Raw genomic sequence first — 23,707 nt, forward strand, 5'->3', positions numbered from 1 at the left:
TGAATGTATCAAAATATTCATCTTTGAAATAATATACTCAAAGGCCAAGAGAAATATATAGTGGAGATAAAGTTATAAGGGATGCTATTGTGAGACAAAGGTAATAAATGCAGAGTAGACAAATAAAAATTAATAAAATTTCCAATTTTATTGTAATCATAGAGCAATTACTACTAGAAGTCAGAGATTGTAAGTTAGGATTAAAAAGTGAACCAATTTTATTCTATGAAATCTCATTCTAACTATAATTACAAATATTAATCAAAAGCAAGGGGAGGTGAAAGCTGGTCATGGTGGAATACACCTGTGGTCACTGCTCTCTAAGATTGAGGCAGGAGGATCGCAGTTTAAGGTTACTCTGAACTATACAGCAAGACTCTTCTCAATAAATAAAACAGAACAACAACTACCAAATAAGAAGTTGGAGAAAGACACAGTACACATCTCTAACCCAGGTGGAGTGGCTATATCAGTGTCAAATGTGCCTCAATGCCACGGAAGTTAGCAGTGCTAAGTAGAAACATTGTACTGCATAATGGTTAAAGGCAAGTCGACCAAAACCAAACCAAACCAAAACAACAAACAACCCCCCCTCCCCACAATCTTCAACAGATTCGGTTTCAATGGCAATATTCCAAAATGAATAGAAAATATTGTTGGAATTAAAAGCTATGTATGATTACACCAGGAAACTTCATTATATGTCTCCCAAACATAATAGAAAGCATATACAGAAAGTCATCAAAATCACCATATTATATACTTGAACAAAATGATCTACCAATATGTAACAATTAACATTTATTATTTATTAAAATATTTTAAAACAATATAATGGTTAAACTAAAACCCAGTAGAATGCAATGTTTGTCCAGGACAGCCTCAGCCCAGGGGTACAACAATGAAAGCAAGTAAAGTCTTCAATCTGGGGAAAGAAGATAAGGAAATGAATAAAATTTCACAGCTAAGTGCTAATTTGGGCCTACCTCCATTCAGTCATATGATAAAGCCCTAACCTCCAGCAGAAGACTGGGACTCAGTAACCTGGCTGAGTGAAAACACATTGCTCCTTTGTCTTAGTCATTGTACTATTGGGGTAAAGAGACAACACAACCAAGACAACTCTTACAAGAGAAAGCATTTAATTGGGGCTTGCTTTAGTTTCATAGGTTTAGTCCCTTATCATTGTGGCAGGGAGTATTTGGCAGATGTGGTAGGTGTGGTGCTGGAGATATAGTTGAAAGGTACATCCATCCTGATCCCAGGAAAGAGACAGGGAGATAGGAAACCTCAAAGCCTAACTCTAGTGACAGACTTCCTCCACGAAGCCCCCACCACCAAATCCTTCTAATGCTATCAAACAGTCCTACTCCTTGGTGACTAAGCATCAAAGTGTATGACTCTCTGGGTTCATTCTTATTTAAATTTCTTATTAAAAAGGTCAAAAAAATCTTTTTTGATAACACTATAGTCTTGTAATAGGCAAATATATTCTCTCTGTCTCTGTCTGTCTCTTTCTCAAATACAGATAGAAGCTAAAGAACCATATAAAATGGAAGTAAATGGTGGCATTGATGATGATCGGCAATGAGAAATAAAAATTCCAGAAACAAAAGCCAATCATTATAAAACGTAAATAAACTAATTATTTTATAAGATTAGCCAAATTAAAAAGACAGTAGACATAGATTACAAATGTCACCAATGAAATGAAGCCTAATGAGAAAAATCTTATAGATATTAAACTAATAACACATCCATAATTGATTTCTGGTAGTTTCTTTCAAACATAAACTATTAAAATTCATTACTAATAAAGGGATAATCTGAAAAATTTTATGTTTAGTAAAATTCAAAATGAACATATTTTCATTGAAGAAAATTCTAAGACAACATTATTTCACTTGCAAACTTTGTTAAGGATTTATCAAAAATAGAATGGTGTTCATTCTTTTCAGTGTAGTAAATAGAAACTAGGAGAACATGTTCTACCTCATTCTGAAAAGATTGCACTATACAACAAAATCCAGACAAAATCCACAAAATACCATGCTATCTAACTTCAATGGTCATTTTTCTCACAGAATTAAAAAATTTCAGTAAAATGTTATAGAATCAATTGAAATGCAAGGCTGGTTCAATGCTACTAAAGCAACCAGTTTGTGAAACCATGTGAGCAGACTCAGGCAGAAGGGCCATGCCATAGTCTCTGTGAGCAGACTCTAGCAGAAGGGCCATGCCATAGTCTCTGTGAGCAGACTCTAGCAGAAGTGGCCATGCAATAGTCTCTGTGAGCAGACTCTAGCAGAAGTGGCCATGCAATAGTCTCTGTAAACAGACTCAAGCAGAAGTGGCCATGCAATAGTCTCTGTAGATCCAGAAAAACTGTTTGACAAAACTCAAAATACTATGAAGAATTATGAACTTATTTAATATCATAAATGTTCTCAAATCTTACAGCCAACTTTAAAGCTAACAATGAAAGAATGACCCTGTGCCCTGAAACTGGAACCAAGAAAGGTTGGCGATTCATCAGTGTAATTCACCAACATTCCTAAGTGGTGCAACAGAGTAATAATACACATAAGCAAGGCACGCAATCGCAACAGAATAAAGTACAATTCCCTATTTGGATAATTAGTTAAGCAGTCTCATGGAGTATATCTTTTAAAAGTTTCTAGAATTGGAAAATTAACTTGACATAATAGCGGGAGACAAGGTCAGAAGAAGAATCGAATTTGGCTTAGTGTAATAGCAACGAGCCACTGGAAATCCACATTACAAAATGGCTCCACATGTCACAGAGTAAAAAGAATTCTTAAATATACCAATATGAGTTTGGTCTGTACTTAGAAAGCCACAAACACTGACAAAGGCTGTCAAGAAGAAATAAATGTTGAATTTATGAGAAGTAAGTTAAAAATAAGTTTATAAAACAATGGTAGCTTTTTAAATGGAAAAATAGAGATTGTGTAGTTTCTACATATTTTAGTAATTATATGTTGAGAGGAAAATAACCCTCTTGTTTTAGTAAAAATATTTTAATATTTACTGTAATATAACAACTTTATAGCAATACATAATTATAGTTACTTTTATCATTCCTTAATTCCTTACTGAAACAATAAAATTATGTTATTTTTATAGTATTAGAGAAATCCTTTAGACATTTCCTCTACTCCTAAGAATAATGTTCTATAGAGTTGTTGCCCTTCTCAGAATATAAAACTCATGGTATGTTTATTGGAAGAAATATCAGTTTATACTCTCCCAAACTATTAAGCACAAAATAGAAATCAAGGATTGTGACTATACTGAAATAAAATGTGTTTAATCAGTGCTTCTTGAATAACACTGATTGATTCTTGAATAAATTGATGATTATAATTTTTATAATGATTGCGTGCTGTGACTCATAATCAGAATATTGTGAAATTCCGTGAATATTTTTGATTGGGTTTTCAGGACTTTGCTTCAGTGTCATTTGTAAAATGACACCAATGTACAAATCATTGCTTAATTAGAATCTTCATGATGCATAAATATTATCCAGTTAAATAACTAAAATCATACTTACCTTTTTAAAATGCTAGCTTTTCAGTAACCTTTTAAGAACTAATAACTTTTAATTTAAATGCATTATTAATTAAAGAAAACTGACAAAAACTATCTGAAATCTTTAGGGTCAAAATTGGATGTTAATGGTAACTTTTACTGCAACAGAGCTGGAATTCATTACCTAATAAATGGGGATTACTGGCCAATTGCACACAACCTGTTTATGTGAGATAAGCTTTGAAGGATGGCTGTGTTAGACATGTGACTTCATTAGTCTAGATGCCTTGGGATGATTGGCAAACCTCTCTTCTATTGAAGATGAAAAATTTTAACTATCTGTCTGAAAATTTTCTGTAAATTGAGATGGCAGTACAATGTAGGAGAAGGAGTGAGGAAAAGAGGGAGAAGGAAGGGAGAGGCGAGAGAGAGGAAGGGGAAGGAAAGAATGAATATGATATCTACAAATGACTGTGAGCTGCTGTATTGAATATATTAAAATAATATAAGCTTCTTGAGGATTTATAGATTGGCAATGTATGCAAACAACACGCAAACATAAACCTATTATGGTTATAAATTTGTTTAGGATACCACTAAAAGTGGTTATACTGAGAAATGAAAGAAATATTTCATACCTTATCCATACAGAATTCATCCCAATTAAATGCAATTTTCACTTAAATATTTTGTTAGTTTTGCTTATATCACTTTTAAACTATTGTATAAATAGTGGTAAATCAGAGATAATGTATAACATTTCAATGAATTATGCCCAGTGGTAATAGCTCTGAAGGGAAGATTTGTAGCAACTGATATGAATCTACAAAATTACCATTTTAATTGTTTCATGGTAATTGTTATTGTTGTATTCTAGCTTCACTTATTGTCATGGTTTTCTAAATTGCATGTGCAGTTTTATTTCCAGTGTATCTTATTTTCAAGATGATTTGCATATTTATCAGTTTCAAACTCTCATTATAGAAAAACATATTATATAGGTATTGGTAAATCACTGCTATTACCAATTGATATACTTTATCACAAATAAAATATAAGATGATTTCTAGAGACCATAAAGTAATTTCAATCTGATTTCTTTAGTCATTTACTCATTTGTTAAAGAAATAAATATGAATTTAGCTCTGTATCCTGCCAAGATATATTTCTAGGCATTGAGATAAACAAGAGCAAAAAGACAAGTAATATTCATTACATTCAGGGAACTTGCATTTTTATTTGGGATAAACAGACAGTAAGCAAATAAATAAATGTGTTTTATGCCAATGATAAGCAAGAGAACATAGGACTGAGATAAAGTACCAGAGGTGAGGGTAAAAAAGTAAAATTTTAAATAGCACACTCAGTATGCTGACCTTAAATGCACAGATAGTAATTGAGCAGGAAGGCCAAGGGGTCCAGAGAACAAGACACGTGCACTTTAGCAAGATATGTAAATGTAAAAGCCTGCAGGAGTAAGCTTGGTTTACTAGGTGAAGATCATAGCAAGGGCTTTTCTGTCTCCCTCTTAAAAGAGCATCTATTCAAAATATTTCCCTCTCTCCTCAGGAGATATGCAAAAGCAAGAGGGTCAGGAATTCAAGGTCATTGTTGCTTCTATTATTATAGCAGATCACGTATAGATCTGCTATACATGTACTTCTAGATCTTGGCAGTTTGATAAAGACAGGGAGATCAGGAGTTTATGATCACTGTGGGTCACATAATACCATGACTCAAGCAATAATGTTAACAGAATCCAGAATAAGATGACTGTTCTTTGAGTCAGAACTGGTAATATTAACAGAGTCTTGTACGTGTTTTGCAGATAAGGTAGAAATTTTTCTGATGCGGAGGATGCCAGGAGGGAGGAGGATAAGGGAAGAGAGTAGAGAATAGGGTTGAGAAAGAGAGGGGAAGAGGAGAGGAGAGGAGAAAAGAGATGACATGTTGCAAACTTCATGCTTGAAGCACAAGTACAAGTTGTTTGCTATTTTTTTATTAAAAATTTCCTCCTCCTCCCCACCTCCCTTTTCCCTCTCCCTTCCCCCACTCTCCACCTCTCACTCCCCTCCCCCTCCCTCTCCAGTCTGAAGAGCAGTCAGGGTTCCCTGCCCTGTGGGAAGTCCAAGGTTCTCCCCCTCCATCCAGGCCTAGGAAGGTGAGCATCCAAACAGGCTAGGCTCCCACAAAGCCAGTATATGCAGTGGGATCAAAACCCAGTGCCATAATTGAAAATAAGTCTGTAGAAAGACATTTGGGGCAGAGGAAAATAAATTTCAGATTATGGCCTACTTTTTGTAGGTACTTGTAGTCATCTTAGGGAAAGAACCAAAATGGCAGGAGGATGGCTCAGTTGGGTTCCAGATAAGGTGTGAAATAGAGCCTGACATGTAGCTCAGTGTGAAAATCTGGTCACATAAGAGAAAATTGTGTGTGGAGCTTAGTGAATACTGCATTTCCTATCTTTCCATCCCTCATTCCAGTAAAGCTCCAGACACCAAGAATAGGGAGAAATCAAGTAGACACAATGCTATTGAACAGTTTGTTGAGGATTGAAAAGTAAATAGATACATTACTTCAGAAGTTACGCTTGATAGATGCAGTTTCCATTGAAACTGGGAAGGGGCAGAAGTAAAGGTTATGAAATACAATACTTGTAGTATGGAGGCAGTATGAACACGCGCTAAGCAAAAGAAGCTAGACCCAGAAGACCATGTACCACATCACTTCATTTATTTGAAAAGCACAGAGTGAGTAAATCCACAATGACAGAAGGTAGTGTCTGAGACAATAGAGAGAATGGAGCCTTACCAGCAATGGATATGGAATTTTATCTAATGTAAGGGAATGTTTTGGAAATACATAGTGATTTTAATTGTATAATGCTGCAGATGTACAAAATGACACTGAAGTGAACAGCTTCAAATGGTTTAGGTAGTGGATTTTATAGAGTAGGAATTTTACATTAAGAAGAGCTCTCACCAAGCCACGTTCAATAGCAAGCATTGAAAAAAATTGGAATTCGTGAGAATCTGCATTGATTAAGTTGATAGTTTGAGCCATTTGAAGATGGGTGAAATGCTGTTGTTTGGGTTACCAAAGGGAACGATCTCATAGGAAAGAGAACATGTGGTTGCAGAGGAGAGATGATGAACTTACTGGAGTGAATCTTTAAATAGGCAGAATATGCAATTTCTTTACAAATGAAAAGGGAGTCCAGAGAAGAGCATGGGCAGTTGATAAGAAAAACTGTGGAGAACACAGCAGGCAAAGGTGGGGCTGGAATAGGTCTCATCTGATCTCTCTCATTTTCCCAACGACGTGTGAAGCAAGATGATTAACTGACAATGGTGTTGGAGTGGAAAGAATGAGGAGGATAGGAACAGTAGTCCAAGATGGAAGAAAATTGGGATTTAATGCTGTAATGAACTGGATGGTCCCAAATATGAACTTATATCAGTCTGCAAGATTGCATCCTCTCTTTATGTCCATTAGCTACATAAATATGGGGTAGACCAGGTTGAGGGTTCAATTTAGTTTTTCTTTGAGAGATTGGAAGTGCATAAAAAGATAAAGGGAAAGGCATTTGTCTGAACAACTGTAAGAAAAGAAATGAAGACATTACTGAGTACAAAAGCAATTAAAGGCATTGTATGACCATAGACTGATGGGCTGGTTTGATAAAGCTATCATTGAGCAAACACTGTGGAATGTTCTCAAATAAACTAAGATGATTCCAGGGTCAGTAGGTAGATGATTTTATGGGATTACCATCATACAACTCATTTTCACTGGTGTCACTAAGAAACATGAAAGTCTTGTTAGAGTTGAGGTATAAAAAGGAGCAAGGTACACATGCTAGGTTACCATTGCAGAGTGGGCCACTTGAAGGTATAAAAGAAAGAATTCAGTATCATCAGAGGTTTTCATGCTTCAATGAAAAAATGGAGTTGTGTCTCTTCATTTCCAAGACAAGTTCAAGAGTGAGTTAGGAAATAAGTTAGAATCTGTGAGAACTGGTTATAGTGATATTTCATTTATGCTTTAATAAATAAAGCTTGCATGAAGATCAGAGGATAAAACTAAGCCACAAGAGGCCACACAGTGGAGTCACACACTTATAATCCCATGGTTTGGGAGACAGTGGCAGATGGATCTCTATGAGTTTAAAGCCTGGCCTACCCAAGATCATTGCAAAACAGATGCAGGTAGTGGTGGCTCACACCTTTAATCCCAGTACTAGGGAGTAACACCTTTAATCCCAGCACTAAAGGGAAATATAAAATGAGAGGAGACAAAGGTTTAGGGCTCAGCCTGTAGTCACTTAGCCTTGGTAGAGGTAAGACTTTTCTAGTCGCTTGGCTGTTTTGCTTTTCTGATCTTCAGCTTGAACTCCAGTATCTGTCTTTGTGTTTTTACTATTTGTGCTACAATTGATAGCACTTACAGAAGCAAGTGGAAGGTTCAATAGAGTTCACGTTTTGATCGAAGTTATTTTCCAGGAACTAAATAATAACAGCAACAAATAACATAAAAGTGAATGTTGAAACAGCCAAAGCCCAATTTTTCAAAGACCTAGGAGTTCATACCATTTGCTCCTGAGTACGGCAACCTGGCCCAGTGGGAGACACCAATGTCAAGAGAGTTAAACTCAGTATTTCCTAATCAGAGAGTAAGAATTTTCTGCAAGTAGTAGTAAGAGCAGAGGGGAGAGTGAGTCTACTTCCAAGTATAATCTCTACCACAAAACTATTCATAATGTCATCTAAATAGAGAAGCTAGTTCAAGAGTGGAGCCCATTTCCAGTGTCAGAAGATGTCATCTACCATATTAGTTCCCTAAACAAATCACAGTCCTAGAGTCTTCATTTCAATATTAGTGTAGATCGCTTCTGTGAAAAGATTGATGGTTTGGCTTGGAAGTTTCCCTGATACTTCCACGATCTGAGTAAACCATAGATCCAGTGGCACGGTTGCTTTATCCTTGCTGTCCCTGTCTCTCTCTCTTTGTCTCTGTCTCCCTATCTCTTTTTTCCTGATTATGGCTTTGTAATCTGCTATGCAAGTGTTCAGAACATTTTAGTAAATGGTACCATTCTGGAAGAGATGTGTTTTCAAGGGCTCCTGCATCTCACTTGTGTTCATTGTATAAATTTAACAGATGAGGTTTTACCATGTCAAGAAGTGTTAAAAAACAAGGACCTACATTGTTTGGATATGGAGCTCCACAGATTTGATTCTTCAGATGAAGGCTTGAGATGTAAGTGTCAAATCGAGATTCCCATTTTGTTGGTATGGTCACAATGTACAAAAGCCAAAACCAGCTATAAGAGCTTGTATGTGCCAACCTGTCTTGGCACTAATGTCTTAGTTTTAGTCAGGTGTCAAAGTTTTCACTTTAAGAGAATAGTCAACAACCATATACACATCTATCTTAGATGACATTTTATAAAGTCATGCCATTACAAAGTATCTTATTATCATATACAATATATGGCTTTTAAAATTTGAGTTTGTGGGTGAATGGTAAACAAACTAATGGATATAATTCCATGAAGTAGATAAGGAGAAATATGAAACTTTTCAATTTATTCTAAAGCTATGATGCAAGAAAAACTACAAATCTAATTTTTAAGTCAATGGTCCTTTTAAGAGAAGATCCACATTTTTATCAAGTGAAAAACTTTTGCAAAATAGAGTGGCTTAGGTATTAATGAATCTGTGTCTGGCCTGTGGGTCACACGTACCCCAGGATAGTTAAGAATTTGGCCAAAAAATTACTTAAAATTGTACATAGTGTCTTTTTGTAATGTAGGTATGTAGTTCTCCAGCATGAACTTTGTAGATGACAGCATCATGTCCCAGTTGAAGAAGGTTGGATGCACCTGCCTGGGTCTATGGCTTTACTGAATCAAACATTCAAGATAGTGATGTGCCCTTGTGTGTTTGCAGAAGACCTCTTAGTTTAGTACAACACACAATTGAGGTTGAGTTGTCACTCAAGGAGACTGTAATAATCCACCAAGGCCATTTGCTCTCCTCTCAGTGTGCCAGCCCTGTGGATTTGACTTCGACATGTGTGCCTGGGTAACCAAAGCACCTGCTGAGCAAACTTCTTGGATGTGCACAAAAGCAAGTGAGGTCCCTTTACTGGACTCTGTACACTGGCAGGATCAAAGTGGCAATGATGAAGGTACCAAATGAAATGCAATGTATTTTTTATATGATGCTTTATTGTGATGACTATTAAATCTTTAAGCCAGGGGTGTCTATAAGAATACATATTAATAAAAGTATAATACATCATAAATTTTGAAAGGGAAAAATGATGGTTTTTAAACCTGTAAAAGAAAAATCATGCACATTAGCTGTTGTTTTGTTTTATCTTTCTTATGGTTTGGATGTATCAGTTGATATGAATTAAAAACAAATCCTTTTATCCAGCCCAGTCAAGTTGCTTCTCACTGAAATGCTGTTTCCTTCTGTTATTAGAATGCAAGTTATTATGATTTGTGTTCATGTCTCCCCACCATTCCCACCCTGAGCTCTTTCTCAGTTATTGATTGCCTTTTACTTTTATTTTTTGCTACTAGCTTGAAAACATTACCTGGCATGTTTTTAAATATATACCCTTAATTTAAAATTGTATTTCTTTATTAATGTATGCAGTGTGTGTGAGTGTATGTGTAAGTATGCCATGGCATGTATGTGAGGATTTGGTTTTCTACGTCTACCATGTAGGCTTGGGAACCAGTGGAACCAAAAGTGCTCCTGCTTGTGCTTGCTGTACAAACACTTTCCCTTGATAAGCTACCTAACTGGCTTAATAATATTAATTTTAATATACACATATGAATACTAAATTTATTACATAAAACCTAAAGTGGGAGCTGGAGAGATGACTCAGTTGTGAAGAGCATCTGCTTCCTTACAAGGAATGTGAGTTCAGTTCCCAGCACCCCCATGTGCTGTTCACAGCAGCCTGAACTTCAATCTGGGACCTGGTATCATCTTTTGGCCCCTGTGGCACCCACACACACACTGCACACACTGCACGCATGCACACACACACACATGCACACACCTGCATAGACACTAAACTTTTTTTATAAAACTAAAATTTCTTTGTATTTTTCTTTCTTCTTTTTCTTTTATTCAAAATAAGTTTTTCATACAAAATAATCTGATTATGATTTCCCCTCCCCCTACACATTCTAGTCCTTTCCCACCTTCCCTCAAATATGATCCACATTCTTTCTATCTCTCATTAGAAAACAAACAGACAGATAAGGAAGAACTTCCCCCCTAACAAAAACAAGCAAACAAACAATAAAAAGAAGAAAGAAAAAAAGGAAAAAAGAAAGACTAAGACTCAGAGACCAATACAGTCACACACAGGAATTCCATTAAAAAATGGAAGACATAATATATGTATAAAGGACCTGTAAGATCAAATAACAAATGGTGTGATATAGCATTATGAAACAAAGACCCTCTAAAGATATTTTCGAGTTCTTTCGTGCTGGCATCTACTGCTTGGCCCTACCCTTAAGAGTGGTTGTTCTTCCCAGTAAGACTCCCTTGGATATAGCTAGCTTTTTGTTTGCAAGTGCCTATCAGTTGGATAACTTCTGGGCTAGGGATAGGGGATATGTCCATTTCTTTTTATGCTGTAGGACCCCACCTGGGCAGACCACTGCAGGCCCTGTGCATGCTGCGTCAGTCTCTGTGAGTTCATATGTGTTCAATCCTGTTGATTAGAGGTCCCTGTTTCCTTGCTGTCCTCCTTTCCCTCTGGCTTCTACATTCTTAGAATTGGGGAGATTTGATGGAAACATTCTTTTAGGGTTTTCCAAGGCTGTGGATCTCTGTATTTGTTCCCATCAGGAAAATTCTTTGATGATGGCTGAGCAAGACACTGATCTATGAGTATAGTAGAATGTCTTAGGAGTAATTTTATTCTTATACTCCTTTATCAAAACAGTAGTATTTATTTTTTCCCTAGGTCCTATCGAATCTCAGATTCCTATTCACTCAAACAGCATTATGTATGGGTTTCATCTCAAGGAGGGGGCCATAATCAAATCAGGTATTTGTTGGCTACTCACACAAGCTTTGTGCCAAATTGCATTGGTATATTACAAGCAGGACACTATTGTAGAACACAGGGTTTATAGCTTGGTGTTCAACTCTCTTTTAGCAGTGTGCAGAGTACCTTCCAGGACATGAATACTAGTCCATAGGGGTGAAGGTTCCAGGTAGGCACCCGCTGGGTTTCTACATGTTCAGTGAGTTGTATAGATATTGTCTTCAGCAATGGAGACTTACTGTCAGTTTGTGCTGAGCCTTGGCAAGATCTTAGGTTGCCATGGGACGCCTTTGGCCAAGAATTTAACTAGATATATCCTTTTATTTCGTGACAAGGTATGTCCAGTTGGGTTCTGTCTTCTCTATTGTTTTGTGATTTCATTTAGATTGCCTTCATATAAATATACATTATAGAAAACTTTCACTGTTTTCTATATGATGCCTCAAATGCCCCCCTTTTTAGCTATTCCTCCTCAGAGTCCATCCCTACCCTTGTTCTTCCCCTCCCTTCCCTATTTGATCTTCCCATTCCAATTACATCCATCCACCTTGTCCATTCATCTTCTTGAATATGAGAAAGATCTTGAAATTTTCATCTATTCTGTAATAATTATCCTTGAATCATAGCTTAAATTCTTTTGAAGACTTTTTAAGTTCATATCTTATGGAGATCATAATTGCATATTTTATAATTTGCTTTCCTTGCTTTATCTGTGTGTTGTCATGTTTTGGTATATAACTTTTTGAGGTGTTGCCTAAAGATCTGGTGGATTTCTTTGGAATTCTAGTAATGTCCCTTTTCATCTTTAGTTGTGCTGAGCTGAGTCAGTCTTTATACTGTTTTTTATCCTTTGGATAGAATAGTAGATTTGTCAACCACACACATATATTCAAAACCCATTATATTCATGCCAGCTATGTGAACAGGGGCACATGACAGCTGGTTGCACTGGTGGACTCTTGTCTTTCACAGGATTTCAGTGGCATTGAATTTGTACTGTACCGCCCATTGCCCACCAGATTTCAGTAGGCCTTCTTTCTTTGGGTACCAGGGGCCTCTGCTGGACAAATTCAGCTTTGCAGTTTATACTGGACACATTCTTCAACCTTTCCAAGCCTTTTCAGATTTTATTCCCTGAACTGCCTAATACCAAGGCTGGGTTTGTCTCCCAAGTATGTTTGGAAGAGAGGGTACAATTATAGCACTAAAGTTTTTGCAGACCTAAAACCAGAAGATGTGTCTTCATACCTTCCAGATCTACTAAGTGTTGATCACACCTGGATGAATGACATTATGGGTGTCATTCAGACTCCCTGACCTGTGATGATTTCTTGTTCAGAAGCTGGTGATTAGCTGGTTTTACTCAATAATAGATTTTCCATGAACATGGTACCCAGAGTCATATAGATCAGAGGAAAGGGTTATGCCTGCTGCTTATCCATCTGCAGGAGGCACTGTTGCAGTAAAACCTGCAACTGTATTAGAAGATTGTAAGAACTCTGGGCTTCTCCTGTGGCTGGGATTGTTAGTACCTTCACTAGGGCCTCCTGAGTTTCATTTTGGATGAGGCTTCTGATTATTGCTCCTCTTTCATTGTTGGCAGGAACAAGGTTGCACCTATGTTTGTCATGGCTTACTTCTTTTGAGTGTGTTACCTGTTCTTTCCTCTGTATCAGCCGGGCAGTGGTGGCACACGCCTTTAATCCCAGCACTCGGGAGGCAGAGGCAGGCGGATCTCTGTGAGTTCGAGGCCAGCCTGGTCTACAAGAGCTAGTTCCAGGACAGGCTCCAAAACCACAGAGAAACCCTGTCTCAAAAAAAAAAAAATTCCTCTGTATCGCTCAGGGTTGTGGCCACTGTCTTTTTGAATTGCTGAACATTCAGTTTCTCTTTTTGGAGAAGATTCTCTTTTTCCTACCCCACCTCTTCTCCTTAGATATGTCTACAAAGCAACTTCTCACTAGCCATAATACAGAACAATCATTTCCAGATCTAAACATAGCATTTAATTTTATTCTCTTTTAAATTTTTTAGTTTTTGGAAAGATAAAATTTTTAATTTTGCTTTTTTTATAGGTAAAATATTTCCTCTCTGGCTTTTGTTAGATGTTCATTTTTTCTTTGATCTGCGTATTAGTTTTTGTTCTTTTAAAAAAGTATTTGTGCTGCTTGGTATTTTATGGGTTTTAATCTGTGATTTGGAGAAATGCTATTACAGTTGCTTCAAATACTACTTTTGTTAATTTTCTAGTTTTATCCTTATTTTCCTTTTTCCTATTAGTTTTATTTTTGTTTTGTTTTTAGAAGAGCAACAAGTGTTTTCAAGTTAGGAGATTCTTCCCTCAATAGTGTTTTGTTTACTAATAAAACCCATAAAGACATTCTAAGTTCTGTTACACTGCTTTGGTCACTAGTGTTACTTTCTGATCTCTAAATTTTCCATCTCTCTGTCTGTGCTCTCTGCTCTAGTCTGCTTCTCTGTTGTAATGATAAGACACCATGATCAGAAGCAACCTTGGAAGGAAAATATTTATTTGGATTTCAGGTTACAGTATCACTGATGGAAGCTGGGGCAGGATCAGGCAGGAACCTGTAGGCAGGATGAATACTGCTTACTGGTTTACCCATGAGGCTTGCTTAGCATGTTTATTACTCAACTCAAGCCTACTTACCTAAGGATATCTCCATCCACAGTAGGCTGGGCTCTCCTGCATCACTTATCAATCAAGAAAAAGCCCCATAGACATGCCTTCAGGCCATTCTGATGGAAACAATTTCTTAGATGAAAGTCCCTCTTCCAGTCCCTTTTCCCAGGTGTGTTTTAAGTTTTGCAAGATGACATATGTTAACCAACACATTATTGTAACAGGTCAATCTTTGTACCCCACATTCAGACAAATGAAACAGAGACTTCTTATTAAATACGTGGCCTTAGCTTAATCTTGTTCCCAAGTAGCTCTTATACCTTAAATTAACCCATTTATGCACCTCCACAGGAGTAGATACAAAGGAGTGACCATTGAGGGAGCAGGCCCGAGCCAGAGACCTCTGTGGGTATGGGTATGAGTCAGGGACCTCTGAGGGATCAGGCCCAAGCCAGAGACCACTGTGGGACTGGGCCCAAGACAGGGACCTCCGCAAGAACAGACCCAAGCCAGGGACATCTGTGGGAACAGGCCTAAGCCAGCAACTTCTGCCAATGCAGGCCTCAGCCAGTGACATCAGTCTCAGCAGGCTGAAGGCAACAAACTCCACAGGAGCGGGCCTGAGCCAGTGACCTCCACTGGAGCAAGCCCAAGGCAGCAACCTCCACAGGAGCAGGAGCAGGTACAAGGGAGAAACCACCAAGAGAGCAGGCCCAAGTCAGAGGTCTCTACAGGGCCAGGTGTGAGTCAGGGACCTCTGAGGGAACAGGCCTGAGCCAGAGACATCTGTGAGAATAGGCCAGAGCCCCAACTACACCAATCAGAGGAAAAGATGGGTAGACAAGATAAGAACACATTCAACACCACAAAGAGCAACATGACACCAATAAAAATTAGTGGCCCTACAACAGCAAGACTTAATCAACAAAATATAGATAAAGCAGAAGAAAATGACCGAAAATAACTTTAGGAGAATGTTTGAGGCCCTTAAAGAGGAAATAAAAATTCCCTCAAATCCAAAACCACAGAGAAACCCTGTCTCGAAAAACCAGAAAAAAAAAAAGTTCCCTCAAAGAAATGGAGAAAAGGAAAAACAAAAAATTGGAAGAAATCAACAAATCCCTTAAAAAAAACAAAGAAAAAAGCAATCAAACAGATTAAAGAAACTATTCAAGACTTGGGAACTGAAAGAGAAACAACAAAGAAAACAAAAACTGAGGGAATTATAGAAATTGCAATTATGAGAAAATGATCAGAAACCACAAATGGAAGCATAAACAGCAGAATAAGAGAATCTCAAGTGCTGAAGATATAATATAGGAAATAGACTCAGTGGCCAAAGAAAACATTAAATCACAAAAAAAGCTTAACACAAAATATTCAGGAAATATGGTACACCATGAAAAGACCAAACCAAAGAATAATAGGTATAGAAAAAGTCCAACCCAAAAGCACAGAAAATATATTTAACAAAATTATAGAAGAAAACTTTCCCAACCTAAAGAAAGATATGCACATGAAGATACAAGAAATTTACAGAACACCAAATAGACTGGATCAAAAAAAAGGTTCCTTTGTCACATTATATACTAAAAATAAGGAATAAAGAAAGAATGTTAAGAGCTACAAAGGAAAAGGGCCAAGTAACACATAAAGGCAGGCAATTCAGAATTACCCCTGATTTCTCAATGGTAACAATGAAAGCCAGAAGGTCATGGTCAAGCTTTATGCAGCCATTAAGAGATCATGGATGCCAGCCCAGACTACTATATCCAGCAAAACTTTCAATCACCATAGACAGACAAAACAAGATATTCCATGACCGAACCAGATTTAAGCAAAACCTAGCAACAAACCCAGCCATTGACAAAGTACAAGAAGGAAAACTTCAACCCAAGGAAGTTGGCTACATCTATAAAAACCCAGACAATAGATGATCTCACAGCAGCAAATCCCAAAGGGAAAAACACACACAATAACATCACCAACAACCAAAACTAAAATAACATGAGTTAGCAATCACTGATAATTAATATCCCTTGATATAAATATACTCAACTCACCTATAAAAAGACACAGGCTAAGAGACTGGATATGAAAACAGAATCCATCCTTCTGCTGCATAAAGAAACACACCTCAACCTCAAAGGCAGACAAAGGGTTAGGAAAAAAAATCTCCAAATGAACTTAATAAATAAGTCAATGTAGCTATCCTAATATTTATCAAAATAGACTTCAAACTAAAATCAATCAAAAGAGGCAAAGAAGGACATTTAATATTTGTCACAGGAAAAATCCATCAAGAGAAAAATCTCACTACTGAACATCTATACCCTAAATACAAGGGCACCCTCAGATGTAAAAGAAACACTTCTAAAGTTTAAATCACAAATTAAACCCCACGCACTAATAGTGGGAGACCTCAACACTCCACTCTCACACCTGGACAGGTCTGCCAGACAGAAACTTAACAGAGAAATAAGGGAACTAACAGATGTTATGACTCATATGGACTTAACTGACATCTATAGAATATTCCATCCAAACATAAAAGAATATAACTTCTTCTCAGCACCTCATGAAAACTTCTCAAAAATTGACCTGACCATGTACTATGTAACAAATCAAAACTTAACAGATATAAAATATTGGAATAACCACCTCTATCTTATTAGATCACCACATTGAACCTCATAGAAGAGAAAGTGGGAAGTACACTTGAACACATTGGCACAGGAGACCACTTCCTAAATATAACCTCAGTAGTACAGACACTGTGAGAAACAATTAATAAACAGGACTTCCTGAAACTGAGATGCTTCTGTAAAGCAAAGGACATGGTCAACAACACCAAACAGCAGCCTACAGAATGGGAAATATACTTCACCAACCCCATATCACACAGAGAGCTGATCCCCAAAATATACAAAGAACTCAAGAAATAAGACTTTGGGGTACAAACCTAAACAGAGAACTCTGTTGAAATGGTTGAAAGATACTTAAGGAAATATTCAACATTCTTAGCCATCAGAGAAATGCAAATCAGAACAACTGTGTGATTCCATCTTACACCTGTAAGGATCGACCAAGATCAAAAACACTGATGACAATTTATACTGGAGAGATTGTGGGGTAAAGGGAACTTCCACTTCTGCTTTGCTGGAAGGAGTGCAAACTGGTACAGCAGCTTTGTATTTCAGTATGGCAATTTCTCATAAGATTAGGGAACAACCTACCTCAAGACCAGCAATACCACTTTTGATTATATATGCAAAGGATGCTCAATCATACCACAAGGACATGTGTAGTAATAGGAGCGGCTGGGCTGCGTCCCCGGCACCCGGCCGCTCACATGGTTAGCTTAGCTTATGCCCCGAAATAATTACACAGAAACTGGATTTTTTTAAACACCGCTTGGCCCATTTCTATCTAGCCTCTTCTAGGCTAGCTCTCGCACCTGGACTAGCCCATTTCTAATAATCTGCTGTAGCCCTCATGGCTTACCAGAAATGATCTTAACCTGCGTCTGCCTGGAGTAAGAGAATCATGGCGACTCACTGACTCAGCTTCTTTCTCCCAGCATTCTGTTCTGTTTACTTTATTGCTTAACCAATGAAATCAACAGATTGATATACGACACTCCCACATCAGACATGTGCTCAACTATGTTCATAGTAGAACTGTTTGTCATAGCCAGAACCTGGAAACAACCTAAATGCCCCTCGACTGAAGAATGGATAAGAAAAATATGGTACATTTACACAACAGAGTGCTACACAGCAGAAAAACATAATGACATCTTGAAATTTACGGGCAAATGGATGGCTCTACAAAACATCATACAGAGTGATGTGACCCAGGCCCAGAAAGACAAATATCATATGTACTCATTCACAAGTGGCTTTTAGAAATAAAGCAAAAAAAAAAAACCAACCTATAATTCACAATCCCAGACAACCTAGACAGAAATGAGGACCCTAAAAGAGACATACATGGGAAGTGGAAAAAGACAAGACCTCCTGAGTAAATTGGGAGCATGGGGACCATGGGCGAGGGTAGGTGGGAAGCGATATGTAGGGAGGGGAGTGGAGAAAAATATATAGCTCAATAAAAACAATAAAAATTAACTACATTGTGCTACATGAATTGTTACACATCCTTATGCTGTACCTAAAACTTCCTCTGCATCTCTCTGGAGATTTCCCTGCCTCTCAGATCGCCATCTCCCAGTTCCTCTGTCTCCCCAGATGCCTGCCTATCCTCTCCTCCCTAAGTATTGACCATTCAGCTCTTTATTAAACCAATGAGATGGTGCTTTTGGAAGATGAGGTAAAACAGACCCCAGAGAGTTTCAAAAAATTATCCTACAACATGTTATGTGTTTCTATTTATTCTTTTACCGATATTTCCATATCATTTTTATTTACATCAGATTTCCAGTCTCATCATTACAGGATTTCCAGACATATGTGTGTCTGGTTCTGATACTTGCTTTTTCTTTTCAAACTGACTCTGGTCTTCTACTATGCCTTGTAGAGTTTTTCTTGAAGAATTAGGAGTAATTTGATGTGTGAAATTAAAGCTTATCCATTTTTGTTGTTATAATCATTTTCAGGCATTATACCCATTAACATAAAATATTTTGAGCCTGGTTTGAAGAACTCCATAAAAAAGTTTTGTTCCAAACAAACAAACCAAATAAATAAATAAACAAAAACAACCTAAATTGTTTTCTTTTCTTTTCTTTTTTTTTTTTTGTCTTCACTTTTAGGTTGCATGGTATGGCTGGGGGACAATCCTGCTTCTACTTTCGGATCTATAGAGAGCAGTGCATATTTTAACAGTTCAGTATATCATTGCACAGACGGACACTGCTATCTTCAGTTCTATTACACCATGGAAAACAGTGTTCTGAGAGTAAGACTGTACACATATAAGGTGAGAAAGAAATTAATATTTATTTAAAATCCCTTGAATATATGACATTCCTGTTCTTAAGTACTTGCTTGTCTTTCTATTTATCAGTCATGCATAGACTTAATATATTGTTTCTTAAATTCTTATGTGTATGTGTGTGCAGCGCATGTAGACAATGCCCTCAGGGGCCAGAAAAGGTGTTGAGCCCTGTAGCTTGAGTCACGATGGTGTCAGTTCTTTCTCCTCCATGTGTGTATTGGTAACCAAATCCAGGTCTCCTGCAAGAGCAGAATGTATTCTTTTTTCCACAAGAGCTGAAAGCTACTTTTATTAAAGGTGAAGAAGCGAGCTGGATGGTGGTGGTGTATGCTTTTAATCCCCGTACTTGGGAGGCAGAGGCAAGCGGATCTCTGTGAGTTCAAGGCCACCCTGGTCTACAAGACCTAGTTTCAGGACAGGCTCCAAACCTAAAGAAAAACCCTGTCTCAAAAAACCAAAAATCCCCAGTACTTCCACAAACGTGAAGAAGCATGCACATCAGGGCACATAGAGAGAATTCCCCTACAAGACAGGAAGGGCAGACCTGAGCCTTTTCTGGAGGCCTGGGAGTTTTAATGGTCTTTGGTGGGCTATAGAGGGGGATATTTTTTTTTTCTAGTTTAGGGTTTGTCAATTTAAATGAAGAAAGAGGGGCTGAAATGCCCACAGCTTTGGGAACAGAGGTTAAGCTCAAGTCTTGAGCTTGTTTGACCAGCAGATTAGTCATCTGCTGACAGGAAGGATGGGGCTACCATGAAAGAAAAATCATACCAGGCCTTTGTCTCAGGTCATGAGAGTGAAAAAGTCAGGAATTTTGCCATCTTTAATTATCTCACTGTGGCTCCTTTCCCTGTTTTTCTGGCGGTCAGGGTCTGTCTAGCTCCTAGTTCCACATTATCTGCTCTTAGTGGTCCATCTTAAATGCTGCTATACATTTTAGGTGCAGGCTGTAATTTCTTCAAGTTGACCAAAGAGACAAGGAAAAGCAATCAGAGTGCCTCTAAGGAGGGTCAGTCTAAGGAGGCAATGATAAAACTTAACCAGTGGTGAAGATCCAGCATATAAGACAGCCATTTAACAATGTGTGCATCTTTGAAGTGTGGTATGGGAGTGAGACAGTGTCTGCAGTGTTGTAGGAGGACACTAGTCAGTTCCCAGCTGCTCAGTCCCGAAATAACCACACAGAAATTGTATTAATTAAATCAGTGCTTAGCCCATTAGCTCTAGCTTCTTATTAGCTAACTTTTACATCTTAATTTAACTCATTTCTATTAATCTGTGTAGGGCCACAAGGTTGTGGCTTACCAGGTAAAGTTCCCGTGTCTGTCTCTGGTGGGGCTACTTGGCTTCTCTCTGACTCCACCTCCTTTCTCCCAGCATTCAGTTTAGTTTTCCTTGCCTAGCTCTGCTCTACCCTATCACAGGCCCAAAACAGTTTCTTTATTAACCAGTGGTATTTACAGCATATAGAGGGGAATCCCACATCACAATAGCATACACAAGCTGAGTCTGTTGGTGTTTATGGCTTTCTTGCCTACCATTTTTCTCTAATAAGGGCAATACTGCTTCCCAATAATTTTCTCAACTATATTTTCAGTGGGAATTATTGTAAGTACTTTTAACCACTAAGCTATTTATCCAGCACTAGATTTAGATATTCTTTTTCCTAACTTTATTTGTTATACATTTTAAGAATGTTTTAGGAAGTCGACTTAGGGGATACTATCATACTCCAATGTACTTGTGACATTGGAATAAAAATTTAGGAACCTATATTTAAGAAATTATGGTCCTGATAGAAATAATGTAATTGGAATTATACATTGTTAGCTCAGCTTTAGAGTTCCGATGTAATCTGTGTGAGATTTTACATATACAGTAATTATTAAAAGTATAAATATGATGGAAATAAATTCTTTGTTCTGATCAGTAAGTAGGGATTTGAAGACTCATAGTTCCTGATTAAACACAAAAGAGTCATTTGAGTTGAATTTAAATGCATGGTATTGTGTTGAGTGAACATTGTGGTTATGCAAATGGGTTAAACAAATCCACAACTTTCCAGCTTGTATATAATGAAATGAAATTAGCTACAATTTACATCTTCATTAATTACTCTGAAAATCTCCACTTCTATGAAGTTTACTTACTAAGAATGAAAAAAACCACAGGGATCAGTTACAATCATCTAAGAAACAGAAAACATTTTGCTAAAAATCCAACACTGGAGAGGCTGTAAGATTATCCAAAAGAGTTTCTTTTGTTTCCGGATGCTTTGGATACAATCCAGTTGAAATTTTCTCATGGTTTTTGTTGGGTATATTGACAAGAAAAGTCTATTTGTCACTTGTGCCTGTCTGGTAGGACAGAATACTTGTCACCTGCACTATATTTTGCTCTTTTTCCTTCTGAAGCTTGAAATATCAAGATAATTAATCCCAAAAGATAAGGATGCTTTTAAGAATGATAGTTGGGGACAGGGAAGGAATGTATTTGATTTACGTTGGCTTTTCCTTTTTCTACTTTTCTCATCATAGCCAGTCCTTCCTCTTTCTTTTTGCTGCTTGAAAAAAAAAAAAGTAGAGTTCTAAACCATTAACCTGTATCAGTATGGTACATCACAGGACAAAATGCTGTTTGCTACTGGGATGAGATATGGAGCCTAGTATCCCTTTGAAAAATATGATACACTTAATAATTCTTAGAGAATTTCATGCAGCATGTTTTGATTGTATTTATCCACCTGATGCTCTGTCCAACTTTTCCCCAAAACCCACTTAAATGTCCTCTTCTTTCACATCAGATATTTTTTGGTGTGAAATATTAATATTATATAATATTCTTTTTCTATATTTCTCTTCTTGTTATATATTTTTATTATTTAAAACATTTTGTTTTTGGTTTTTCGAGACAGGGTTTCTCTGTGGTTTTGGAGCCTGTCCTGGAACTAGCTCTTGTAGACCAGGCTGGTCTCGAACTCTGCCTCTGCCTCCAGAGTGCTGGGATTAAAGGCGTGCGCCTCCACCGCCCGGCCAGGTTTTCAATTATCTCCTTTGACCAAGGAATAGTGAAAAAAATCTAAAATGATTTTATTGAGTTCAGATTATGCTTGCAAATGTTTTAAAAATATGGTCTGATGATATCTCATGACAAAAAAATTATCAATGCTTGTTTACATATCCGAAGAGATATTATCATACATTAAAATAATATTTGCATTAGTTTTCAGGATTATTTCGATCCATCCAAAATATCACTGATAGATTTTCAAAGTTTCAGTATATATAACAATAAAAAATCAATGATATCTTTTTGTTACTTGCCTTGGAGCTATGTAATAAAAGACTCAGAAATTGCCTGTAACTGCCATATATTTATCTAATTAGAGTGTGTTACACTGAGTCATCTAGGAGGGGCTTTTCCTACAGAATGGAAATATGTGTAGCGACTCAAATTGCTTGAGTGTAGAGTGTTGCACATTAAGCCCTCAGAACATACCTATTTTGAAAGTTTTCATGCTTATTCTGACAGCCTCTTTACCATTTGCTGATCATGAATGAAGATTCTTCCTCAGAGTACATTTAAGTCACAAGTCGCTGCTTTATCCCACACTTAAAAGGACTATCAACTACCTTTCAAATATGTCTCGACCTAAACCACCTTTGTCTTTTGAATGAAGACAATTGTTTTCTTCATTCTGGAAATCCAGTTCCTGTTTGTATTATTTAGCTATGCAGAGTCAAGAACTCCCATCTCCATCTATCTAACAGTATCAATTGCAACACATTCCTTTTTGGAGATTTTTTTTAGTGCTAATAAGTTATGGATAATTGGGACTGGTCTTGTAACTTTTGCATGTTTTTTTATTTCCATTTCCAAATAAAATGAATATAGAGGTTGGATCAGAATGAAATTTCTTAGAAGGTATTAATGTTCTTGTATAATACAATTTTAAGGCTATAATTAGTTCTATTAGAAGAACATTTTTTTTCGGTTCCATGATTTTATCATAAGATGTGTTCAAAAGTAGATTTTTCAAAAATCAGTATTGAAGTGTTCCATCTGATTTCTTTCCTGGGAGGGAGGGAGGATCTAGCATGTCTGAGAATAGCAGTAAGGCACAGTGTTTGACAGGTAAGTCGGCGTTTTTTTAACCTTATCTGGAAGAGCAAAGAAGTTTTAATGTTGTTGATCAACTGATTAATGATGGGTTTTAAGGTAATAGGAAATTAGAACATGCTTGAAAACCTTTCTGAAGCTGGGAGCTTAGTTATTTATTTTTTAATATTCTCACTTGTTCAAACTAACTGGATTAAGAACAGAACTAAAAGGTTACCTTCAGTTAGCTGGGGGTAAATTACTTTTTCATCTCTAGCGTTGTCAAACAAAGGAATACAGTAGAAAAATCTCAATCTCACTCATAATATACATTAGTTAGTATATAGAAAAGCATTCGTTTTT

General features: G+C 37.1%; 1 protein-coding gene across 1 annotated transcript in view; it reads left to right on the forward strand.

Moving 5' to 3' along the window:
• The window catches only part of Malrd1 (MAM and LDL receptor class A domain containing 1), a 616,720-nt gene that overhangs the window by 49,798 nt on the left and 543,215 nt on the right, over positions 1-23,707 (forward strand). The window contains exons 6-7 of the mRNA XM_041630809.1: positions 9,604-9,750; positions 19,062-19,228. Of these exons, the coding sequence (XP_041486743.1) occupies positions 9,604-9,750; positions 19,062-19,228 (314 nt within the window). The remainder of the gene's footprint in view (positions 1-9,603; positions 9,751-19,061; positions 19,229-23,707) is intronic.

Source organism: Microtus oregoni, unplaced genomic scaffold (assembly GCF_018167655.1).
Source record: "Microtus oregoni isolate MIOR12 unplaced genomic scaffold, Mior012 000035F_ref0000213, whole genome shotgun sequence".
NCBI lineage: Eukaryota > Metazoa > Chordata > Mammalia > Rodentia > Cricetidae > Microtus > Microtus oregoni.